Source organism: Fusarium vanettenii (genome assembly GCF_000151355.1).
Source record: "Fusarium vanettenii 77-13-4 chromosome 3 genomic scaffold NECHAsca_54_chr3_4_0, whole genome shotgun sequence".
Lineage (NCBI taxonomy): Eukaryota > Fungi > Ascomycota > Sordariomycetes > Hypocreales > Nectriaceae > Fusarium > Fusarium vanettenii.
The window spans coordinates 106,559-131,750 of NW_003315835.1; the positions used below are offsets into that span (position 1 = coordinate 106,559).

At 52.2% G+C, this 25,192-nt stretch overlaps 7 protein-coding genes across 7 annotated transcripts; 5 read left to right on the forward strand and 2 right to left on the reverse strand.

The window, feature by feature from the left end:
• Positions 1 to 373: 373 nt before the first annotated feature.
• NECHADRAFT_59558 (uncharacterized protein) lies at positions 374 to 2,110 on the reverse strand. Its single transcript, XM_003040992.1, has one exon. The coding sequence runs from the start codon at positions 2,077 to 2,079 to the stop codon at positions 412 to 414; it is 1,668 nt and encodes a 555-aa protein (XP_003041038.1). The 5' UTR covers positions 2,080 to 2,110; the 3' UTR covers positions 374 to 411.
• A 593-nt stretch (positions 2,111 to 2,703) lies between these two features.
• Positions 2,704 to 4,269, forward strand: NECHADRAFT_78282 (uncharacterized protein; the record flags this gene model as incomplete). Its single annotated transcript, XM_003040958.1, has 1 exon — positions 2,704 to 4,269. The coding sequence occupies one exon, from the start codon at positions 2,704 to 2,706 to the stop codon at positions 4,267 to 4,269; it is 1,566 nt and encodes a 521-aa protein (XP_003041004.1).
• An 882-nt stretch (positions 4,270 to 5,151) lies between these two features.
• On the forward strand, positions 5,152 to 6,302 carry NECHADRAFT_36934 (uncharacterized protein; the record flags this gene model as incomplete). The annotated part of the gene is made up of 2 exons (XM_003040959.1): positions 5,152 to 5,236; positions 5,296 to 6,302. 2 exons carry the CDS (start codon positions 5,152 to 5,154, stop codon positions 6,300 to 6,302), a joined length of 1,092 nt encoding a protein of 363 aa, XP_003041005.1.
• Positions 6,303 to 12,006: 5,704 nt separating this feature from the next.
• NECHADRAFT_67804 (uncharacterized protein) lies at positions 12,007 to 13,863 on the forward strand (the record flags this gene model as incomplete). The annotated part of the gene is made up of 2 exons (XM_003040960.1): positions 12,007 to 12,430; positions 12,521 to 13,863. The coding sequence occupies 2 exons, from the start codon at positions 12,007 to 12,009 to the stop codon at positions 13,861 to 13,863; spliced, it is 1,767 nt and encodes a 588-aa protein (XP_003041006.1).
• Positions 13,864 to 14,562: 699 nt separating this feature from the next.
• Positions 14,563 to 16,320, forward strand: NECHADRAFT_78285 (uncharacterized protein; the record flags this gene model as incomplete). The annotated part of the gene is made up of 3 exons (XM_003040961.1): positions 14,563 to 14,583; positions 14,670 to 14,691; positions 15,413 to 16,320. 3 exons carry the CDS (start codon positions 14,563 to 14,565, stop codon positions 16,318 to 16,320), a joined length of 951 nt encoding a protein of 316 aa, XP_003041007.1.
• An 884-nt stretch (positions 16,321 to 17,204) lies between these two features.
• NECHADRAFT_36946 (uncharacterized protein) lies at positions 17,205 to 19,294 on the forward strand (the record flags this gene model as incomplete). Its single annotated transcript, XM_003040962.1, has 2 exons — positions 17,205 to 19,015; positions 19,066 to 19,294. The coding sequence occupies 2 exons, from the start codon at positions 17,205 to 17,207 to the stop codon at positions 19,292 to 19,294; spliced, it is 2,040 nt and encodes a 679-aa protein (XP_003041008.1).
• A 344-nt stretch (positions 19,295 to 19,638) lies between these two features.
• Positions 19,639 to 23,039, reverse strand: NECHADRAFT_36999 (uncharacterized protein; the record flags this gene model as incomplete). The annotated part of the gene is made up of 2 exons (XM_003040993.1): positions 19,639 to 22,618; positions 22,669 to 23,039. 2 exons carry the CDS (start codon positions 23,037 to 23,039, stop codon positions 19,639 to 19,641), a joined length of 3,351 nt encoding a protein of 1,116 aa, XP_003041039.1.
• Positions 23,040 to 25,192: the final 2,153 nt, after the last annotated feature.

Genomic DNA, 25,192 nt, shown 5'->3' on the forward strand with positions numbered 1-25,192 from the left:
TGTATTCCCTCAGCCACATTTGTTATCAGACATGTTGAGCATTTTTGCATGGACAAGATACGAAAACACCATGTCACGACATGTCATTTTGCTCCTGAGAATCAAACCTGGGAAAGCTTTTTTTGTTATACTCATAGACAAAGGTATGATCTATGAACGGGGGTTTACATGGGACTGAAAATGATATATGAGCGGGAGTGAAGGGATGATATAAATAGACTTGAAATGACGCGATGCCTAGGATGATATGGAGTCTTTCTATGGTGTGAGCTGAACGAGCGGCCATGGCAGACTGACTTGCCTGATGGATATACACGCCGAATATGCCTGAGTATAAGGATGGAATAGATAGTCCAAAGAGACTCGAGCTATTCGTCAAGACATTTAATTCATCGGCGAGATAATTATCAACTACTTCAACTCCAAAACATCCTTCAACTGATCCAGGGCAGCAAACAAGTCATTGTCGTGATACTTCCTCGCCACAATCTGCAGGTTGACGGGCGCACCCTCAAAGTCTCCCTCCTCCCAGAGTTGCCTAACATGCTTGCAGTTCTCACTCAGCGGTGTTGATGAAGAATATGTCTCCTGTCCCTTTGCCAGCGCCTTGATCGGCGTGGGTACGACGACACCGGGATAGTCGACATAGTTCCACAGGGCTGTGTAGTTCCAGTAAAAGGCAGTCTCATGGGTACATGCTGGACCGACAAAGACAGGACATATGACAATGTCAACGTCTTGCTCTTCCCAGTTCAGGGAAAATTCGCAGCGGAAGTCATCACGGATAAGGCGCTGCTTGAGAACATCGCTGGCGCACAGCTCAGGGCCCTCTGCGTCTTGGGTAATGTGCTTTGTCAAGGGGAACATGGGCTCGTCGTTGACTGCTAGGTGCGCTTTGACCGTCTTGCCTCCGTCAGGCCAGTAGGCGAGACGAATGTACTTCATTGCCTCGGCGGTCTTGTATGGCTTGAAGGGTTTGAAGGTGAAGTCGGGGGAGTTTTGGAGTTTTGATCGAGCCCATTCGAGAGCCCTGGTTACTGGGGGTTGCGGGATGATGTCTCCATCGTCCATCATGAAGCCGATTTTTAGGGGAGATTTGGATGGACTCTGTGGTGTCTTGAGTCCTGTCCAGGGGATGGGGATAACGCGAGGATCTCCTATCCAAGGCTTTGCAGATATGATGGTTGACATGAGCAAGTCCATGTCTCGAAGTGAAGAGCACATTGGACCTGTAGAACACAGGACATTGAGCTCTGCGCCGAAACCTCCGGGGAGAAAGTCCTTCATGGGCAGTGTATAAGATGTTGGCTTGAAGCCGTAGATGCCGCAGAAGCCAGCAGGCCCTCGGATGCTACCGCCAATATCGGTTCCAACACCTAGGACTGAACCTCGGAGGGCAACCAGGGCGGCTTCACCACCTGTAGAACCACCGGCGGAGAGTTTGATGTTGTGAGGGTTGAGCACACGACCACGAGGTGATGTGCTCTCCAGATGCATGATAGCTTGAGGCTGGTTTGTCTTGCAGTAGAAGACAGCACCAGCCTTGCGAAGGATGGCAACCATGAGAGCGTCATTTCCATCCTTGCGTCTGGTATCGAGGTAGCCGACGCTACTCCAATGACCAGCCAAGGGGATGTGCTCCTTGAGACTGATGGGGACACCATGTAATGGACCAACTGTCTGACCGGTCTTTTCAAGGTGGGCGTCGAGAGACTTGGCTTGCTCAATCGCATCGCTCATGAACCACTCAGAGAGACAACTTGTAAGTTGATGAGCGATGATGGCTCTTTTAGCAAAAGCAGTTGCAACAGCCACAGCCGTGAGCTTCTTGGAAGCAATAGCATCAGCAAGACCAACAGCATCATATGCCTCTGTGATTTCTATCTCTTGAGGAGATAGCAAACCGCATTCTTTAGGTATAGCCGTGACATTTTTGGGAGGATTCTCAAAGATGGATTTGGACAAGAAGAGGTCTTGAGGAACAGAGGCAGCAAACTCGTCGAGGATGGAATCTCGAAGGGCTGAATACTGCGCCGAACCCGAAGGTGTAGGAACAGGTTGGATGATTTGCAGGGGCATCTTGGGATTAACTTTCTGTGGTGTGATGAAAAAGAAGGGACGAGTGAGTATCTTGTAAATGAGCACAGCATAACAATGATTTATAACATGGACGATGGCTGTCTGCCACACACTATCTAGAGCGGGGACCCAGGTGTGTGGGACGAATCAGAACTAATTGCGCCAGGCACAACCATCAGCCCAAGTGATGATAAATCTCCCTTCTCCCATCAAGCTTGTTTCCGGATGAGGGAATCCGGGGACCAGGGTGGCTTGGCAGACGGTGCTGTGCGGGGGGGGGGGGGGGGGGGGGCTTATCAAGAGGGCGCGCGGATCATCTAAGCGAGTTCGCATCGCCAACCTTGAAGGATTGGACACTTGCTCCAATCATGAGGATTGCCGCGTTTTTGATCAGGAGGACTTCAATCGCGGCTACACTAGAAGAAAGGAGAGATTGTAGTGTTGCTTTAGTAGGAGATAAGTTGGTATGCGGGGTAGAGATATCGTCGGAACGCCGACATCCATGTTGTTGAGCGATTCATGTCTGCCGACTTATATCAATTGGCAAAGTCTATATCAACTCGGCTTTCCCCCCTCTGTCGATCTCTCATCCTCATCAATCACATTCTTGTCTTTACCTCAATCATGTCACATCCAGACGATGTCCCCGGTACCATCTTGCTCTGGGATGAATCCCACCACGGCAACGACCTCGGCCATCGCGGCGAGGTCGTTCTTCAACCTCAGCCAAGCTCAGACCCTGAAGACCCCCTGAACTGGTCGAGAAGACGCAAGCTGGTTGCCATCTCCATGACATACCTCTACGTCTTGGGTGTTGGTATCTGCACCACCGTTCACTACTCTGTCTTGACACAGATTGCTGAGGCACAGGCTCTCACTGTCAGTCAGCTTAACCTTGGAACTGGCCTCATGTTTTTGTTTCTTGGTTGGGGTAATTTGTTCTGGCAACCTCTTGCTACGACGTATGGTCGGAGGGGTGTCTACCTCGTCTCCATCGTCCTCTGCATCCCACCTGTTCTTTGGACACCCTTCTCCCATGGGCCATCGCAATGGTACGCCCACCGTATCATCCTCGGCTTCATTGCCGCTCCAATCGAGTCGCTCCCTGAGCTATCAGTTCCTGATCTCTTCTTTGCTCATGAGCGTGGAAGCTACATGGCCATTTACGCCCTCATGCTGTTCGGGTCTAACTTTATCGCCCCTTTCCTGGCTGGTTTCATCCTCGATGGTGCTGGCTGGCACTGGGTCATGTACTTTGCCGCCATCTGGGTTCTCTTTTGTTCCACGATTCTCTTCTTCTTTATGGAGGAGACCATCTACTTCAGAAACACGACCGAAACCGATGCTGTTGCGGTGGACGAAAAGACCGGGATGGCAGAGACAACGCAGGAAGAGGTTTCTTTCCCACCTCCAAGAACTCATGTCCAAAAGTTGAAGCTTGTTCTTCTCCTTCCCGGTCGTCCAACACCCAAGCAGGCTCTCATGAAAGTGTGGCGCACCTTCAAGATCCTGTACTGGTTTCCAAACATCACCTGGGCCGGTCTCCTATACGGCGCTAACTTGGCATGGTACATGGTCATCAACGGCACAATGTCGTCCATCTTGGGCGGAGAGCCGTACAACTTTGCTCCAGCCATGGTTGGAACTGCATACCTCTCCCCTCTAGTCGCCAGTTCCTTCGCCTCTCTGTGGTCTGGCTGGTTCGCAGACAAGATTGCTCTCCGCTTGGCGCGTCGCAACAAGGGTATTCGTGAACCTGAACATCGACTATGGGCTCTTCCTCTTTCTGCGCTCATGTCTACTGGAGGACTCATCATGTGGGGAGTCGGAGCAAGCCATGACCTTCACTTTATGGGATTAATCTTTGGTATCGGCTTCACCACATTCGGCGTCGTCTGCGGAGGTGCCATCGCGCTGGCATACACAGTCGACTGCTTCAAGGAGATTGCAGGCGAGTCTCTGATCGCCGTCATTCTCATCAGGAACACGCTGGGCTTTGCGTTTGGATATGCCATCAACCCGTGGATCGACAGTCTGGGGCTTCAGAACTGCTTCATCTCTGTTTCCATGATTTCGCTCTTTGTCACTGGCACTTTCCTTTGCATGATTGTTTGGGGGAAGCGTCTGAGAAAGTTTTCTGCTGGGAGGTATTGGTCGTATGTTGCAGAGGAGAGGACGTTGAGTCAGTAGGAGGGATTGACTTGTGAATGAAGTTCTGAACTGGGAAGCAATGACATCTTGTAGTTGATGCCACTGGGTTCGTATATAGTTTAGGTTAACTCAGTTTCACATTGTTGTTGAGTTCAAGTTGTCCTAATTTTCGTTCGTGATAGAATCACAGATGTGAATATCTTTCTTCCCAACATGAACGAACGGTCAATGCAGTCAGTAAATTCACACTATACCACAATTATTATAGAAATCTAAAAATATCTATAGATAGATCTTACCATAAAGAACGTATCCAAGCAACATCATGCCTTGACATGAAAAACGCATAAAACATCAAGCCAATTCATGCGTTAATCCCCTTTTTCATGTGCAAGTCTAGGGTAGTCGGTTCGGATGCCGAGGCCGAGGTCAACGGCCTCAGGCACGCGCCACCTCCGCCTCCCTCCCTCCACATTCTGGGCGCGAGAGGTGACGTGCCTCGGGATTCGGCGGGCGGAAGCTGGGGACCTCGATTCAATTCAACCTGTTCAACTCCATCCCCAGATTATCACCACCTTCATCATCCCATCGCGCTTGTCGCTTGTCATCTGCGCCATCTCCGACGAATAATCCCTTGACGATAGACTTCGCGTCATGGCCGTCGACTGAAGCATCACCCGATCCGACCGACCGACCGACGCCTGCACATCCATAGCGCGCGCCTCTCCTTTTTAATTGATCTCCTTTCGTCACGCGGCTGACGTCGAGATGGGGGACCTGAATTCCTCATCGACGCGCCCAGCGCCATCTTCTGCTTCTAATTCAACCTCATTACCTTCATATTCCTTTTATTCTACAGCTTCGTCTTCGTCGCGACCATCCCTCGGTCGCATCCTCTCATTACCTCCGCAATGGCTCTCTATGTATGACGAATTTATCACAAAGAACGCCGGCCAGGTATCGCAGATCGAGAGCGCCCTGCGGAGTTTAACATACATCATACCAGGTGAGTTCACTCATGTTTTGTACATGTACCTGCAAGGAACTCCTTCTGACATGTTCCAGGCCGTTTCCGCGATGCCGAGATAGCATCCGAGTCGATCCACTCGGGCGTTCAGCTCCTCTCCCTCTACCATGACTCCCTCCTCCAGAAAGCCATTGCGCGCTTGCCCATGGCGTCTATGCCGTCGGCGCATGCTCGATACACGCGACACTGGACCCAGCGGAGCAGCGCGTACCGCAGGATAGCAATGTTCCTGCAGATGATCATTTACACCGAGATGCTGTGGGAGATGACAGCCAAGCGGCGGGGCGGGGAGCGGTCGCGGTGGAAGGTGGTTGTAATACTTGAAGCACTCAAGGCGCTGTGCCGCCTCCTGCTCCTGCGCATCACGCGGTCGCGGCCGCTGGTGACACCGGTGCTGCCTGAACGGGAGCCCATCCCCGAGAATGCGACAGCCGCGGCTGAGGAGGAAGAGCTGGCCTATCGCAGCGAGAGTGAGCTGATGGACGATGTGTCGGCGAATGGCTCCGACTCTGAATCGACACACATGAAACCGCCGCACGAGCGTGAGTGGGCCATGCCCCGGACGGGCATGAGCCTGCCGTCTCTGCCAGATGCCGGGGATATCAGCTCGTATCTGCTGGGACGCGTGCTGACGGCCGACGACATCAAGCCGGCCACCAAGCTGCTCAACAAGCTCCAGGGGAGCAGCCACGGCGCCGAGATCCTGCAGATCCTGTCACCGCTCATATACGCTGCAGCCATGGCGCACAACAGCAGACGAGGGGGCAGCAAGAAGGCCTGGGCGCCTTGGCTAATTGGCTTTGCCGTCGAGTATGCAGCGCGGCAGCTCCGGGAGCGCGGGCTACGGACAACGTCCCTGGAGCGGGAAGAGTGGAACAAGAGAGGCTGGGCGATGGGATGGTGGGCGATGAGGGGCGCCTGCTACGAGAACATCACCAAGGGGGTCGTAGGAGGAGTCAGCAAGAGGATGCCGTCGTTCATTGGAGGGATCCTCGAGGACTACGAGTATCTGTGGGAGAATTACTACTTTAGCACGAGTGCGTAAGGCTCGGAGCAAGGTGGCGAAACAGGTAGCCTTTGACATGGGCAGATATGCTCCAAGATGGATCTTTGGTGTTGGTCTCGGAAGAGAAGGATGTTTGGAACCAGGACAGCAAATAGGGAGGGCGTTTGATCGGGTAATGGACAGGAAGACGGACACGGAATGACAAGCCTTGATCCCTCTCTTCTCGTCAACCATGTCTAGATTCGGGATATGATGGCCGGTATAGTGCCTGGCGCCAGTGGGGAGTTGGGGATGATCACGAGCAAGTGGAGGAGGAGGTTCGGGATCAAGAGGAGACCCCGATCAGCTTCGGAACTCTCGAGGGAGACGGAGGAGACACTCAGGCGTTCTGGTGGCCTTTGAGTTGGCCGACTGTGGGTTTGGCTTGGTTTTGGTGCAATGTACTCTGCGGAAAGGTGCCGGGGGGCAGAGCACGGACGGGTACGAGGTAGAAAGTGTACAACGAACTAAAGACAGAACAAGCAAGTAGTTAATCAGTCTAAGAGAAACGAAAGATCGAGACTACTGGCAGAGTAGAGTTCAGGAACCGTCCGTGACGTTTAGGGCGTGGCAGTGCTCGGCCGAGAACATGTCGAGCCCGTGCCTGTGGATCATGTCTGTTGGTTGTCGCAAGGAAAGATGCAGAAGATGCAAGGGTCCGGGGGGAGTGAAGAAACACGGAGGTGCCGGGGGTTTAACAACGGGTCGGGGTCGGGGGGCCGGGGGTTTTGAATGCGGGTTTCAAGTGAAGTTGGAGGAGTGTGTGGTGGGCTGTTTAAACATGTTGGATTGGATGTGATAGAGAAACGAGCTGTTGGGACCAAGAAGAAACCTGACGTGCATCGGGGGATAAAAAATGAAATGTCTCGGGAGGGGATATTTTGGGATTGTTGGTGGTGGTGTTGTGTCTGTCGACCACACAAATTAGTTGGAGTTGCAATCGGTAGACAAGTTTCTTCGAGTGTAACTCGGTGCCTTGCAGCATGTAACCTATAAGTGCATGCTATTATTCGGACCCTTAGGAAAAACAGGAAATGGGAATGACGAGAGACAGAGTTCAAGCAGGGATTCGGTTTAATGGGCATTTCGTTTTGGCAGTCTTATGTTTCCTCGGACTATAGCCCATTCTCGGGCAGAAACGTTCTGATCTTTCTGCAGCAAGGTCTCTTGTTCCTTGTTTTTGCCTGTGCCGCTCTTCGGCGTCGACGATCGTCAGCTGAGCCAAGAAAAGTGAAAGAGAGGGTGTGTGGCAAATATTGTAAAAAGCTTTGTGTGAAACACTGACGTCGAAATTTACTCTGTTCGTCATCAGGTCCCAAGGAGAGGGAACCGGGCTGAGGCACGAAGACACGGGAAGAGCGGGAAGACTAGGACGGGTGACATTATCAGAGACAAGACAGTCAGTCATTGATGGATTTTTTTATGTTTAAAAACAGAAACATTAATTAATATGACGGACACTGTGAAAAGATAGCGAACCGAGGGCATGCTTTGACCGCATGTGATCTGCGAGTTAAATACGAAGATGGATTGATATAGGAATATGCATGTTTAATAAGATTATATGAATGATGCTCCGTTAAAAAGCACCGAGATACGGAAATGTGCAGAGGTAGTGCATGCATGTACCCCATGAAGCTTCATCTTGCGCGGGCTATTGAGAAAAATACAGGTACACTTTATATGGCATGTGGTTACTAAAGGGCAGCTTGCTTTTTGTCCACCATGATTCAACATCCTAGTGGCTTCACTGCGCAGCCAATTGATTCATGATCAGAGCCCAAGACCTTCTCGGCCGCTATACCCGAATCAGAAAACAACTCGCACCCAGACTCCTGGTCCGTGTCACGATATCCTCTGTGTGTCCCTGACTAGCACGAAAAAGGGTACGGGCAAATCAGGGTGCCACAAGGATCAAGGGGTTAACGGGTAACCAACAGACAAGAAGACAAGCGAAAGGATAAGACGACAAGGTTGGAGACAGAAGGACAACGGAATGCTACATCGTCATCTTAAAAGCAACGCGGGAAGGGAAACGCTATGGGCTGTTGTTCGCTTGCATTTGATGCCCGTTGAAAGGGGGCGAACATGGTGGGCAACTGGATGGATCCATTTAAACAAGGGGACCCCGTGATACGCGAAATGATGCAAGACTAGGAATCCCCGTGCGCCCTGTTCGCTTCTCGAACACATGGCTCTCCTCCTCTTTTCCCTTCCCGTGTGTGACTCCAGCCTGTTGGTGCTGGGGCTTCGGCATCCATCACAGAGGGAGCTTGCTAACCGACCTGGAAGTTATGTCAAGAGAAGTCATATGAGCTGGAGCCTTGCTTGTGTTGTTGTTTGTTGTTGTTCCAATTTCCACAGGCGCCGCGCCAGTGAAAGCTTACGATGTGCTGGGACGCACTAAGCCAGCAAGAGGGACAAGGTTTCATTAAATTATGCTTTTACAACGGGTAGAAAGAGAAGTGAGATAATATACACCCCACTGTCTCTTTCCGCGTTTAACTGGATTTGTAAGGGCTCTCCCTTCGCTTGCCTTGTCGTTCGTTGCTCGGGTGGGGGAGACAAAAGCTCAGATAGACAAGCGATGATGACGATGATGACAGCGTCGATCCAGGGGCCGGCCAGTCCAGTCGACGACACAAGATCCGAGAAAAGGTCTGTGTCAAGGGCGGGTTTTGTTGAGAGGGATCCAATATTCTCATATCATAAGCTGAGCTGGACTGGGTTTACTAGACGCCTGTAGCTTACCCAAGACCCGGGTCGAAGGAAGAGGCGTCAAGGCTGTGCACAGCAAGAGGTACGTACGTACGACACGATGGATGTCCAATAAGTAGAGTTGCGAGCTGCAGACACGATGATGACGATGCAGCCTGTTGACAAGCACACATTAGGGCCCTAGCCAGGGATCCAGGGGCACATCGCGAGGGGTGATGGTCATCATCATGGATGGGTTGGGTTGATCCGGCAGATCTGAACCATGCTTGCGCCTTTTTTTTCCTCAACGGTCGACATGCAGAGGGAGAGAAAGGAAAAGCAACGTAGACGCAACGACCAACGCTTCTTTTCGCATCAAAAGTTGAAATCTCTCTTAACAAGACCCCATGTACATACACATGGGATCATGAGAGATGGAGACACCAAAAAAAGAAGGGGTCTCCTTTTTCCGCCCCCATCTCCATCTTCCTCCCCCCCCCCCCTCTCACGCCCCCCCTGGACAAGGTCGTCTTACAGGCACACGTCTCTGATTGGCGGGAAACCGTTTCGAAACGCTCGGCGGCGCGGCGCAGACCGTTGTTGTTTTTTACACACTCACAAGAGACAAGAAGCATGCTTGCTGATTGATTGTCGCGCGTTTCAGGTGAGAGTTGTCTGTTACAGAGCGTGTTCCAGCATGAGTAAAAAAAAAAAAGAGAGATCTGAGGGACTGTGAAAAGCGCGCAAGTACGAGAAACGAGAAGAGAGAAAACGTGCGGCTGGGGATGGGCGTTCGGGGCTTTTTTTTTGGGCTTGGGAGGCTTTCATTACAAAATAATGACTGAGAGGTATCCGTACTGGGGGACACGACAATGGAGCCAAATCCCGGAGGAACATGGAGGAATTGGGACATTGGAGCCGGGGGTTCGTGGACAGTGGAACATTTTCCGTTCGTTTGACAACAACCAGATTGATCATTTTGGTATTGGGGAATAAAATCCTTCGTTTCTTTTGCAGTTTCTTTTCGTTGCCTTGATTGCAGAGTGTCAATGGAGGGGGGGGAGATACCCGAACACGACATGACGAGTTGTGCATTGAATTGCTGAACAGGGGGAAGAAGAAGTTTGGAGAGAGAGATATTCTATCTTTGGAAATGGTGGTGAAACAACGCCTTTTCCCGTTGTACAACCTCTCGAGCAGAAACTCGAAGCCATCTACGCCTTAATGGGCAGCAGCAGACACACAGGCACTGCAAGCCATGACGCGCCCGTGAGCTGGCTGGGCTTTGATGACCCGTGCTCTGGGTGGTGGTGGTGGTGCATGTGCTACTCACAAAATCCTCCTGGGTAGGGATCCCTTCTCTTTGGTTAACCCCTGGCGGCGGCGCCGTCGTCCAGCACTGCAGGGATCATCCTCCAAGGTCCCCGCTTGTCGGTCGACGACTGGGAGGAATTGTTGGTCCTTGATCTGATGGCTTGGTCGGTGCTGGGGGAAGAGTGAGATCGTGATGTGGTTGACTCAGTTATGAGAGAAGATGAAGAAGCCGAGTTGAATTGGTAATGGCAAAGAAGAAGAAATAGAGTGTTAATGAAGATGGTTAAGTTGAATCCGCAACGGTCATGACAACTTTTGCCCCTTATCTGCAACTAGCCTACTTCTTGTTTCTTCTGCGGCATCACCCGCTTGTTGAACTCCAACCATGATCCAATCCATTAAGCCATGGATCCCTCAAACCCGCCGACATGCTCATCATCCTCTCGCTGTACGTCACGTCACTTTATTCATGCCCTTTCTTCCTTGTCCATTTCTTCGGGACACACACACGGACAACACAACAGTTGCCCTTCAATCCCTCAAATCTCCACACGGGAACAGACACGAAAGACAATGATGAACCTCAATTCTCGTGAAACTCGACATTGATCTTTGAGCGCGCGGCAAGCCTTTGAGGAAAGGTACTCGAACCAAAGTACCTGCAGAGACCCTCTCCCGTCCCTTCCTTCTGGGTCCTCCCCAGCCCGCGCCAAAGTGGTGCCAGTGGTCCAAGCACACAAAGCAGCCAGCCAGCCAGGCACAAGCAAGGCAACCTAGGCAAGGCCCGCTGGAGAAGAGCAGCAGGCTCCTTCCTTCCAGTGCGTGCACCTGCATATACATAGAAAGGCGCTGAGCGCGCTCGCCCCTTCCCTTCCCTTTCTTCCCCTTCCTGCACCCACGCGCTCGCACTCTCTCGTTCCCGTCGCTCTTTCCTACACCCCCCGGACACAAGCAAAAAAAGAAGGCGATCTAATTATATTCGGAGAAATATCCCGGGACCACACACGCCCCCCCCTTCGACCCCCCTTCCTTCCCTTTCTCCCAATCAATTCGTCCCTGGTACATTTTCCCTAAGGAAAAAGAAGGACCCAAGCTGCCCAGTGCCCGGCGCCCGTAGCTTCCTTTCTACACCACCCTTCCCACCCCCATTCTGCCTCCATCCTCTCCTCCTCCTCCCCCTCCGTTTCGTTCTCTTGCACTTGACAACTCCAAAGCCCAGAGCATCACCAGTCTTTGTTTTCTTTCGTTTCTTTTTTATTCTTTTTTCTTATTGTTTCTGATTCAACACTCTCGCTCAACACCGAAAGTTCTTACCTCAGAACTTTTAAAACACTCGCTATTGTCTCTCGTTCTTCGCTCGTTTCCGGGAATCCAAAGGAAGAAAGGAAATCGACTCGAACCGCTTTCTGTTGTGCCATTTTGGTATAATCAGCTCGCCACTACCAACACGTTCGCTTCTCAACGACCATCACGCATTCAAGGAAAAACAACACCACTTTTCAGCTCGCTCGACCAAAACAAGCTCACATAACCGAACAATCAACTTACCGTCGTTGCCGATTACACGCTGCAGTCGATTCCCCGTCTATCCTCCATGTGAGCGCTGCCCATGGATCCGAGCCAGAATCAGAGCCAGAGCCCCCAGCAGCAGCAACAACTCGAGCTTCAGCAATACCAGCAACAGCAGCACATCATGTCGCAGCAGCCGAGCCCTTCGCCGTCTCACCAGCAGCACCATGACGCCACTCCTCAGGATGTCCTCGCCGAGGCAAGGAAGAACCTCCAGGTCCTGATCGATTCAGGCCTGTCCAAGGATCTCCTTCATCAATGGGTCGATGAAAGCCAGTCGCTGTCTTTGGGCCTGAGCGCCATGTCCTCGATGGCTTCGATTCCCTCTCAACCTCAGCAGCAGGCTCCTCCCGCCTTTAGCCAACCTCAACAACCGAATCCCGCCCCCAGTGCTGCCTCTCTCGCTCCTCCTCCGCCGATGCGATGCCCTCCTCCACCTCCTATTGTTCCGAATCTCCCGACCGTGACGACAACTTCCAGCAACTCATCAACTGCCACCACTCCATCCGCCGAGATCAAGCGCGAAACCGTTCCCGAGGAGGTCCCTTGTATGTCATGCTTACCTGACCGCAGTTGCCGTCGATTTCCTTGCTTCTCTGCATTTGCTGACTGATTTGCTAATCAAGACAATGAAGCAGCCATCTTCATGCCGCCCCAGGCCCCCTTTAACCACCGCCCTCGCATCTCCGTCTCCTCGACGAGCTCCGGATCCTCCGGTCATGCTTCCATCTGGTCCACCAACTCGGGTCAGTCATCGATGTCTTGGCAATCATCAACCTCAAACTGCGCCCGATCTCAGGCGCCTCTCCCTCTCCCTCCATCCAACCCGATCAGCGGACCACTTGGCGCCATTGGTGCTCCAGTCGGCACCGCCGGAAAGACCAACATTTACTGGTGTACCTCGTGTGAAACGAGCTTCAAGCGCAAGTACGACTGGAAGCGCCACGAGGACGAGTTCCACGAGCGCTGGCGCAAGTACCCCTGCCCCGAGCCTGGTTGCAACCGAAGCTTCTGGGGTTCCAACTCGTTCAACCAGCACCACAAGCAGTGCCACGGCTGCAAGACGTGTCCCCATGCCGAAAAGGTGGTCAAGTTCCTCCGAAAGCGCAAGTACTGGGCCTGCGGTTTCTGTTCTGCTCTTCACCCGGCTCGCGAACGCCATGTTGAGCACGTCGCCCGTCACTTCGAGTCTGGTATGACCAAGGGTGACTGGATGCACTCTCGGGTGGTGTATGGTCTCCTACACCAACCCCTGATCCACGAGGCTTGGGACGCACTTGTCGTCAGCAAGCAGCCTGAATATAATGGTCGAAGACCCCAGTTCAGCTGGCACCCAAGCAAGACGGGCCGCGCTCAGGGCTTCCTGGAGAATGAGAGCCCCGGCCAGCTGCAGGATCTCCTCGAGTTCTTCTCTGGCGATGAGGGTGAGGCTCAGTGGATTGTCAGTGTAGCTTACGACCTCGCCGATATTGTCCTCACCTCAGCGCCTATTCCTTCGCCTCAGTACTCGCATACGAGCCTGGCACCCCAGGCGTTCCCTCACGACCCTCGCATGTCGTTCATGACCCTTCCTACTCAGGGCCACCCTGGCCACCAGTCGATGATGCCTTCGCCGGATCCTCAACAGGCTTCGTTTGCAGCACCTTTCCGCAACACAATAATGGTGCCATCGCAGCCATTCACACCCCAACCGAGACCATCTCCCGATTCGTCTCACTCCCCGATGGGACCCTCGACTTCACCTCTGATGCCTCCGCCCGCGTCCTCGCCACTGGACAAGCGCGAGCTGCCACCACCACCTCAGGGTCAGGGTCAGGAGACTGGTGAATCAATGATGGATTTTGAGTATTCCCCGGCTCCTGTGGTATTTGACGATTGGGAGAGCATCATCCTGGAGCAACCAGGACAACAACAACATAACGGAGCACCAGCCGACTGGGGTATGGTGCAATATTTCAACGACCCTCGGGTCACATCATGAGCTTACCTCGTTTGAGCTCGCCATTCTTTTGAGTTTCTGGACATTGCCGAGCCATTTGTTTTCCCCTTGTGAGCAAGGGTTGCGTATCAACATGCCCCAACACCCCCCTACCCAACCCTACCCAACTTTGGGTATACCACGTTTCCTTGAATCGAATTGAACCCAACCCAACTGAACCGATCACCTTGGACCGACTCGACTTGTCCTTGTGCGAGCATTTCCTTTTATTTCCTTAGTAGATAATGATAATACCCCTTCATCGAGACGACAGGTGAGGGCATCTGTGGTTTTGTTTGTCATCTTGTCATGGCAGGTGCTGGAAATGGAATGTATGGGGCTTCTTATGTCCTGGATTTAAAAAACGGAGTTGGAGGCATTGTGTCGTGTCGTGTTTATTGATTTCCTTGAATGTCTTGACGGACGAGAAGAACAAAGCGAGGGAGAGAGAGAAGACAAATGGAGGAGGTTGATGCACGAGCTGCGGTGATGCTGCATAGCTGGCCAGCAGCTCGCTGTAAGATATATAGGACATGGAAAGGAATAGAAAAACCCGGACGGGATGATTTTGAATGACTTTTTGAGAAACCTTTTGTGTGTCGGTATGGGAATGTGGCTTTTATCTATGTGCGAGGGCGTTGAGCTCTAATGCAAGGGGCTTGACAGGAATGCAGTTTGTCTCAGACAAGGGCTGATGGACACATGCCTGCTTGCATGGCGTCTGTATGTCGTGTATGTATGCGCGTTGGAGGGAGAGGGTGAGATTGAGATGAGCGGTGGAGGGAGATGTATGTCTTGGACGTGCATAGTCAGTTGAGACTGCGTCCCTATGTAGGTCAAGTTTCAGTCTATGTACAAGACATGACAGCCAATGCGAGTTGAGCAAGCTCCAGTTCAAGTTATGCTTTGGAGTATGGGTAATAAACTGGGGCGGTGACAACTGAGTTGTTTAGGCTGAATGGCGAGTGACTGGGGTCTTGTTCTGCATGTGAATAGTAACTAGTATCTATGCTTGGCTCAAAGTTTAACTCATTCCTTGGCCTATGAGAGCTAGCCATCACTACCGAGTCCCATTGACGGTGACGTCGTCACATAGGCTCCAAAGGGGTAACTAAACAAAGAAGACGGCCGAGGAAACGGCCCTGATGGAAAGTGAAGTACAACAAACGGATCTTGAGTTTGTCAATTCGCCCAGAAAGGCCATAGGCAACGGTCGTTCTCATTCTGTTTGAGTACATGTCTGCGCAACTAATAATACCGGGAACAACGCAGTGAAGATGAACTGTTGGATAAGAAAGAGTCAATGGGCTGTAACAATGCTCGTTTGTTCCGGGGGTCTTTGTAGTGCATCCAAGTGAACAAAACAGGACGACGGCTACGAACATCAAAACTACATGCCTGAAGAAGGCAACACGACCAAAGAAATGGTAATTAACCCTTTTTGAACTTGTATATACAGTGTCTCTCTGCCACAGATGACTATTTCGTCACATTTGCATTGCCAGTCTCGCCAGTGCACCTCGACGATATCTTCCTTCGTACAGGCTGTTAGTGACCACCATGCCTCACGAAAAGCCTCACAACAATCCCAGAAAGTTGACGGGGGACATGCCCCTTGGCGCTCGAATCGGCATGAATATCATCCTCGCTGCTGCACCCCCCACACTCCGCAGACACGCCATCCGTCGTCTGGAGGCTGGCCCACGACCTATACGCAAGACTAGAGCGGAGAGGCAGCGGGAGTGGGAGATTGAACAAGCTCGCAGGGCTAGAGAAGAGACATCTAGAAGTGATTGGACTCCTCAGTCTAGTAGTCCATGTCCCTGGGATGAGGACGAGGCAAGTGGTAGTGACTCTGAGACAAGGGATGTGGAATCTTTGGGCGCTGACAATGAGCAGGTTGAGTCGACACAATCATGGGCTCCTCCTATGGGTGGCGACGAGTCGTACTTTTTTTCAGAATTAGATGAAAGAGACATCCCCTCTCGCAGCTCTCAACCTCCAGGCTTCACTCGCGAGTCGAGCCAGAACCCTCCGAATAATCAGCTGCGCGGGGGACGACGAGAGCCCACGCAGCAAGGGAGAAACAAAAAGAAAAGAAAAGATACGCCTCCGCCTCCACCAATGTACAGAAACCTCCCCGCAGCAGAATCATCTGGGTATTCCACCCCTGTCGAACCAGATGAGACTAGCATGACGACTGGGTATCAACGGATATGGAGATGGTCTAACGAAGTTGACGGCGTCCCCGATGACTTGCGTCCGGTTGATGATGGACGTAATTCTGTGTCTACCGCATGGCCTGGTCCTCATACTGATGCTGGAGATGTTGTTGGGCCTAGTGAGAGTATCAGTGTCATTGGCGAGACAGAGGATGAGGGACTGTACAGGAGGGGAAAGATTGCGCGGAGTTCGCGGGAGAGTGCGAAGCCATCTGAGAGCACGAAATGGACTCTGTAATTTTAGACCTCTGGACCCATCAATGACGAGTGCAGTCGGTTTATATAGTGGTGGGCAAGTTTTGACAAAGTTGCTGCGCTGATGGCGAACCTTGATGGATTTGACTTGTGGAGGTTTGACGATGTAGACTGGTTAAGATAACTGTGCATCAGTCATTTACTTTTCAGTATACCAATAGACTTGTTTCCTCTGTTATTACTTTACTTTGCAGATGTCTTGTCAATGTGATTTCCATAGTTATTCAGGTTGGAGGAGGTAACTTGGTGGTAGCAGGCAAAGGAGGACATATAACACCTAAATATTGCCATTTGGTATAAATCCAACGCCGCGCCATTGGCAGTGACCCGTTATCAACTGGCATTTCCACCCATCTTGGTGTAAGAGAAGTATCCAAGGTCAATTGGGATCCGTATCGACTCCCTAACTGGTCAATCTTTCACCAAGACTGAATGAAGCCCACTATCAAGATAGATAATAGTAATTGCTCATGCTAAAGCATACATGCCAGGATGAATGTACCAGAAATCGTCAAGTTGGAGTGTAAGTGAGGCTCCTTCCTAGGTCGGTAGGCACCGACGACATTGACCGTTCACTAGCACGTGACCACGCATGACCTTTGAGCAGACATCACAGATCCAGAGTTTCTCTTGTAAAAATACAGTGAAAAGCGACCTTTTTCCTTCTACAAAATTCTATATAAATCGAATACTACACCATTGGCGACCCTAGCAACTCAATATCTCAAGCTGTTCAGTTGCTGACCTTGGGCTCTGGGGTTGATGTCATCACCCACCAATTAAAAGGACCCACCTCGAGACGCGACGCGATGCGATGCGATCGAGCCTCGTCTTGAACTACCTATTAGAAGATACCTACCTCCTGCCATGAATACCCTCGACGACGACCGCCTGTCGGCGAGCTCGGCCGAGTCGGACCACGACAATGACCGCCCCGACCAGGATAACGATGCCGACGAGGCCATGGAGGATGTCGACGATAATGGCGACCAGGACGCCGGCGACGACGATGACAATGACAACGGAGACGATGATAACAACGACGACGACGAAGATGATGATAATGGCGATGACGCGGAGGGTGATGCTGAAGGAGATGCGCAGGATAGTCAGGCTCCCGCTACAGACTCCAACGACCAGCCCGACGACAAGGTCAAGACAGAGACGACAGCAGAGTCGAGGCAAAAGTCGGCCACGCCAGCTCCCAAGATGTACACGAAATGGCCCGTCCCTAGCCCCGAGGTTATCAACGCGAAGCTATACGACATTGTACCTACCATGGCAGCGCCCCAGTCCACCAGCGTCAACGCCATGGCCATCACACCGGACCTGAGGTACTGGATCACCGGAGGATCTGATGGGTACATTCGCAAATACGACGGGCCTAACACCATCAACGGAAAGCTACCCTTGACGGTTGCGCAGAGGCACCCCTTTGTTGATAGCGTTACAAAGGCTGGTATACTCATGTCGTATTGGGAGAACGAGGAGCCTTCACCTCCTGGGAGGGGCGACCAGGAGCATGTTTTGTCTCCTGTATACTCTCTCGCCGTAAACTCCGAGGCTCTTTGGTTACTCTCAGGTCTCGAGTCGGGAGGTATAAACCTGCAGAGTGTACGTCATGACGAGGGCAAGCGTATTCATTGTCTGCAGCAGCACAAAAACGCCGTGAGCGTCTTGACGCTGGCACAGGATGAGAAGAGCGTGCTCAGCGGCGGCTGGGACAAGAATATCTTTGACTGGGATCTTAACACGGGTCAAACAGCACGGAGCTTCGATGGTCATTCTGGTCAGATCTCTGCCATCGAACTCCGTCCTGCGAGCGGCGCTCCCATACCTGAAGAAGCGGACGAACCTATCCCGTCAACCACCATGTCGACAAACAACGGCGCTCCGCCCGCGAGTGGTAACTTTACAAACGGTCTTACAAACGATGGCATCGACGAGCCTAGTGCCGAGAACGGCGCCGACGAGGGCCAGGCATCTCCAGCTCACGATAGTCTATTCGGTGGCAGTGACGCAGGGAGTCTTTTTGGCGAGACAAAGGGAGACCAGCCGTTTGGTAATGACGATGATGAGTTTGGCGCTACTTCTATGGATATGATGCCTGCACATGGACATGATAGCGGTATGGACCATTCAGCAGACATGGCGAGTCTCGAGGCTGCAAAGGAACCAGAGACGCAGCCACCACCTACACAGCAAACAGGAGACTCCATGGACGTGGATCCTGCTCCAACACAGACTACAGAACCGGCAGCACCGAGTCAAGAAGATCAACAACAAGCTAGCGCTGAAGTAACTGCTCTTAAGCGATCTCAGTCACCAATGCTCTACACATCCAACCACGCCCCAACACAGCATGATCCAACACAAACATCTTCAACTACATTCATCTCAGCTGCTATCGACGGTCCTATTCGTGTTTGGGACAAGCGACAACCAGACCCCGTGGCTCGTATTGGTACTCGACCTGGTGTTCCCCCTTGGTGTATGGGTACTTGTTGGAGTCCCAACGGCAACATCATCTACGCTGGTCGAAGAAACGGTACTGTCGAGGAGTATGATATTCATAAGGCTAGGAGAGGTTGGGAGCCTGAGCGTTCTCTCAAGTTTCCTGCGGGTAGTGGTGCCGTGAGTGCCGTGAGACCCATGTTGAACGGCAGACATCTCGTGTGGTAAGTGTATACTCTCCGACCTTTCTTTGTAGCAAGCTAACAATTCCCAGCGCCTCCCATGATATTCTTCGTCTCTACGACCTTCGAGAATCTCGCGCCTTTAAGCACTCCACCGTACCCTTCCTGATTATTCCCGGCCCTCCTCGCGCAGGCGTCATCTCCAGTCTCTACATCGATCCCACGAGTCGCTTCATGCTCAGTGCTGCCGGCACAAGGGGTTGGGAGGGTACCAGCACAGAGGTCTTGATTGGATACGAGATCAACGTCACGGGCGGATGAGGTTTTGGATTCTATCACCATGCTTTTGTTCTGGCGTTGGAGTTGGGTAAGTAAACTGGCACGCCAGCTTGGAGTAGTTGTATCATTTCTGGTTAGACAAAACATCCAATCCATCCATCTTGTAATAAATCCCTGTTCCGATCAAGTCCCTCTTTGTTGGTTCCATTCCTAAACATGACTTCACTACCAATCTATAACATGTCACAAACATCATCACCAAGACACAACACCAAGACTCTATCAAAACATTTGTAGTCCTCCATAGCCGTTACCTAAAGTACAAAAAGTGCCATCTGCCCTACCCATACCCATATCCATACCAGTACCCATGCCCATACCTACTATCACTCAAAACTAATCAAGTCATCATCTCCATCATCGCCATCACCATCACCCTGGCCACTCTGCGACTCAGCCGAACTCGAACCAGCGTAGTCTGCCATACTCGTGAACCCCGCCGCCGCATCAAGGACCATGTGCTTCCTGCTCGGCTGCTTAGCAGCACCGACACTGACCTCGCTGTCAGCTACTTCAGCACCTCGCTTCGGCGACGGCGCTGGGATCGTGTACTTGGTGTGCGATGGACGCCCACACACACGCGTGCAATCAGCCGCAATGGTTGTCTGGCGAAACGACACCCGAACCTCCATCGGACGTGAGGTAGACGGTCCCTGTTGCTTCATGCCCTCTCGGAGCATGACATCTCGTCGCTGCACCTTCTGCGGGCTCCACTTCTCCGACAACGAGTCTTCGGTCAACGTGATGGCACCGCTCTTAAACGGCGTCTGGGAGTTGTCCAGCCGTCTCGGTTCGCTCGGCCCGGCCTGCGACATGTGGGCATAGTAGCCCATCTCCATCAGTTCCTCGCTGGTAGGCTCTTGGTGGACAACCTGGGGTTCGGGCCCTCGGATTCCACCTGTGGGATGGACATCTCTGGCAGGCAATGGCGCGTTCTGGGTATGACCTCCTCGATGAGCTCGTCCGCCTCTGCCACCTCGGTTGCCAAAGTTCCTACCACCTCGTGAAGCGCCATTCCCGTTTCCTGGTCTTCCACCTCGGCCCTGTGGCAAAGGCCTGCCTCTAAGGGGCAGCGAGACTGGGGGAGCCTTGTTGCATTTGTGAGGGCATTCGCAAGGATCTCCGCAAAAGGAACCACACCCATGACCACATGATAGGACTTTTTCGCAGGCGTGTCTGCACTTGAGGCGGGCTTGGTCGCATGGGTGGCAGGTCGTCTGACAGGCATGACCGTTGGGGCATTTCTCGTCACACTTCTGGTTGCAGCCACCTCCGGGAATGGTATCCCATGTATCAACCTCTCCGATCCTGGTCACTCTGCCATGCTTCTTGCAAGTGACTGGGAGAAAGCCGTTGACGCACTCGTTGTCAACGAAGACATCATACACCTTGGACCAGGTCTTGCGGCTCGTCTCGGTTCTCTTCAAAACATTGTAGACGTTGCCGAAGATGTACATGCCGCGCCTTGCTCGACTCAGCGCAACCACTGCTCGGCTTTCATTGTCAACGAAACCGGGTCTGTCACTTCGAACCAGAGAGAGTAGAATGATGTCGTTTTCTTCGCCTTGGAACCCGTCAACTGTTCGGACGGACCACTCCCTGGTGGGATGGAGGTTGAAGAGGACCTGATCTCGTCGGAGCTTTTCGAGAAGCAGGTTGACTTGACTCTTGTAGTAAGTCAGGAGGGTGATGGCAGATGGCGGCATGTCGTTCATCACCAAGTATCTCACAAACCGAACCATCATGTCGGCCTCTCTGGGGTTCGAGAAGGAAAAGTCGTCAGGGTTCTGCGCCTCGGACCACGGGTGATGAAACCAGAAGAGATTTCGCCCACCCATGCCTGGAACTGGTGGTCGAACAGAGAGATCGGTGACAGAGTGGTGATCCTCCAGTTTTGGATAGAAGGTATTGACCACTTCTCGAATGGCGGGAATCATTCGACGCTGCACGCGTAGCATCGAGAATGGAAGCTCGAGTTGGACCAGTCGTTGAAACAGGGAAACGTCCATGTTGTACGGTTCTTGGCCCAGCTCGCGAACATCAACGTGTGGAACCAGTTGTTGGTGATCGCCCACAAGTACTATCTGATCCAGAGATGGATACATCGCCGATGTGATGTTTGCTTCTCTGGTCTCAGCCGCCTCTTCAATCATCAAGATGCGAGGCTTCAACGCAGCGATGAGCCCATGAAACTTGGTTAATCCTGTCGTTGTGCAACCCAGAATCTCGATGCGTTCGTGGCGAATGACTCTGGCACTCTGTTCCCAGTTGTCAATCTTGATTTCGTCGCACGCTGCCTTGTACTCTCTGAGAAACGTGGGAAACTTCTCGGCAACCTGGTTAACAAGTCGTTTCCGGAGATATCGGTAGACCATCCCACGTTGCGCCGGCTTGATGTTGTACAAGTTTTGGTGCATGGCCAAGAGTTTGGAAGCCCTGTAAAACCAAGCAGCTTCTCCTGAGTTGGCGCCTGTGACAGTACCCGTGACACTGAACTGAGTTGAAAAAAACTGGCCCTGAAGTCGTTCTCTCTCGTCCTCCTCTAGGTCTTCAGCTTCAGTGGGGTCATCATCCATGGTGGGAGGTGCAGCTTGACCGCTAGGGGGGCGGTAAACATAGGTCTGGTCCGATTCGATGTATCCATCAAGCCATTGCACCATGGAGCTGGAAGAGACCTCTCCGTTGTTCTCGTTCACCAAGGGTGCGCACTCCCACTCATCGTCGTCAAGAGAGTCGAACTGTTCTTTCGTGATGAGTTCTGCTTGAAAGAACTCCTCAGCAGAGATCAAGTTGGATGGGAAACAGGTGGACAAGGTGTGGTCGATCTTGCGGAGGATTTTCTTCCGGGAACCTTCTCCCTTGGTATGCCCACGCGAAAAACTGGAATGCTTTCTGATGTTGAACAAGGTGCGGGGCTCGATCTGTTTGTCCTCAGTACGACCACCGAGACGGCAAAGGACGGCGCCAAAGTCAGATTCACATCGAGTGAGGAGCTGGTCGAGCGCATGGTTGGTCTGGGCAGCAACCAACACTGGAGGGAATGACTTTTTCTTTCCATAGATTTCCTGCAGTGTGCGAACATGACTCTCTAGGGCAACGACGGATGTAAAAGTCTTGCCGGTGCCAGGGGGGCCTTGGACGACGGCCAGCTCACGAGACGTCATGCGCTTGAACGCCTTGAGTTGGGATGGATCGAACGAGTCGGCGCCCTCTGAAACTACAACAGTTTGACCTGGGGCGTCCTGAAGGTACGCGGCCTTGGGATCACGGGCGTGCCCATCGATGATGTACTTGTCGAACTTGGATCTGGGACATGGTCAGTCTGCTTCCGCGTCAAGGGGCAAAGAGAAACTCACTCAAACAGTGCAGCATGTTGGAGCCCAACCATTACGTGACGAACATTCTCGAAATAACCACCCTTCGCCTCAAGCATGACTAGTTCGACAGAGGGATCGAGGATGGAGTCCTGGCAGTTGGACCAGAATATTTCGATTCGGGGAGGTGTATTTTCATTCTCTCCGTCATCCGGATTGGGCTCGAGGCCTCCGATGAGGTACCGTGCGGCAACGACAGCGACGTAACACTGAGTCTTGAAATTGTCGTGGCTGGGTGAAAGGGCAACAAGAGTGCCGGAGGTGAGGCGTGTGCACTGGCTCCAGACAACCTGGGCAGGAGAGCGTTCCGTGGAGAAGGAGATTCTACAGGCTGGCCCAATCCGAGCAAACATGTAGCCCTGCACGTGAACCTTGTAACAGTGAGTCAGAATGCCAGAGATCAAAGGAGGGGCTTTGACGAACCTGAGTGTAGATGTAGAAATCTGAACCCTCCTCCATCTGAGGGCGATTTCGGAACTCGTTGACAGCTCTGCGGAGGAGCTCTGTGCCTTCGAAACGGCACATGCGGTACTGGGACTCCAAGTACCCGTCTTTTTCGAGCGCCTCGCCGTCCATTGTCGCTGGGGGCACCACAGGAGGATCGGAAGCCATTAATTCTCCGGGCTCCGGGATCTCGGGCATCGTTTGCCATGGCTTGAGTGGAGTGTCCCCCTCAGACTCCAGCTGTCTGTTCAAGACATACCGGGAAATGATTTCAGAGGAAATCGGCTCCGCCTGGGGCTAGGCAGAGTGTCAGCACGCGCAGAGAGGAGAGAGAGAAGACTTACCTGCTCGCCTCCATTCATGGTGGCACCGATACCAAATTGGCCTCTCCGTGTCTACTGGTGTCAGTACTGATCCATGGGTTGGAGCTGGTGTATGGGTAAAAAGGCAAGAAGAGGGAGTACAGGAGGATATTGGGGAGATACATGAAAGGGCAAAGAAGAGGAGCAGAGGGAAATGGAAAGCAAAGAAATGGCTTACTGGAACAGTGATTCTCTGGACAGAACAAGGCGATGACGGGGATGATGATGATGGAGAAGAGAAGAGGAACGGGAAGAAGAGGAGCGTGTTCTTCTTATTGACGAGGGGATAAGAAGGGAGGAATGAGAGCCCGGGAGGAGAAGGAGAGAGAAGGAACCAACTTTGAAAGACCACCGAAAAGATCGTCGCGATCAAAACAAACCAGAGAAGGTGCCCAGGTGACCAGCCAGGTGTGTCGATGCGATTCTGTCCACCAGCTCTGAAACCGAAAATGCAGCAACTATCGAGCCTTCTTCGCACGATATCACAACAGTGAAAAGCGATGAGAAAAGGATGATGAAAGCTGAAGAAGGTGTGTGATGAAGAGAAGAGAAAAAAGAAGGAAGGTGCGGGCGGGAGTTGGAAGGTGAGAGAACTCGGGAAGGAGTTTACCCACCAGGGTTTTTTTTAGGGGGATACCTACCTAAAGAAACGCTGCAGTCAACCGAAGCAATGACGCACGGTAACTGGCAGTTCCTGGCACTGGAAATGCACTGCTCGCTTTGGAATTAAACGACGAGGTGCGTTCAAATCAAAGGAGGTGAGTGGTCATTGGCTGATAACACTTGCCGGTAAGTACCCAACCAGTGTGTTTTGGGAAGATCTTCAGGGCGTCTGGCAAGACTCTTTGGCTTTGATTGTGGTGCAGCGGTCTCGGATGCAGGGCGTGCTGTTTTTCTGATCTTTTGGACAAGAATGCGCAGCGACGATGGTTCGACGACGCCCAACACTCGCCCCTGGTCGCGTATTTCCGCAGTGCAATCACGACCCAGATTTTCTACAAGCGGCAGAAATCGCTCTCCAGGAAGTGCCAGGGATGTTTCGTCCGTCTCGGTCTCGGTTCGGTTCGAATGCCTCGAAGTGGTGCGGGAGTCGACGTGTGTAGAAGGACTTGGTTGAAATTTTCGGAAGCTGTCGTAGACTGGAAGGCTCCGTAGGCTTCGAGAAGGTAGAGTGATGCAATATGAACTGTATTGGATGCTGTAACAGTGAGAAGATGTCAGCGGCGACGGAAAGAGAGATGGAAGGAGCTTGGTGCTCTGAATGCTGGAAGACAGGGACGGTCTCCTGGATGAATCTTCCAATGGAAATAGAAGGTATATAGGGACGAGTACTCACTTCCAGCTTCTTCAAGAAAAATTCCTACTATCCAAAAGAAAGAAACACCTGCGTCGTCTCTCGTCGAGGAGTGTCTGAGGAAGCGTCAGGGGCAAACTGGGATTTGACACTCGAGCTCTGCTGTCGATATCCCAGAAAATGGAAAAGGAAAAAGGGTGGAACAGAATTGGATTTTTATGGTAATTCTGTGCGTAGAAGGAAATGGAAAGGGGACATGGAAATTCTACGGAGTGACGCGGCAGAGATATTGAAGGCATCGGGAAGCTGCATCTAGTGCCACACTCGCACTGACAGTTTGCCCAGCAGGGTAGATTTTTGCACAGAAATCCGTTTGCTTCGTTACAGTTCTATTATTATCACGCTC

Excerpts from the sequence above, each read along its gene's own strand:
- NECHADRAFT_59558 (XM_003040992.1), bottom strand. The coding sequence starts at position 2,079 with ATGCCCCTGCAAATCATCCAACCTGTTCCTACACCTTCGGGTTCGGCG.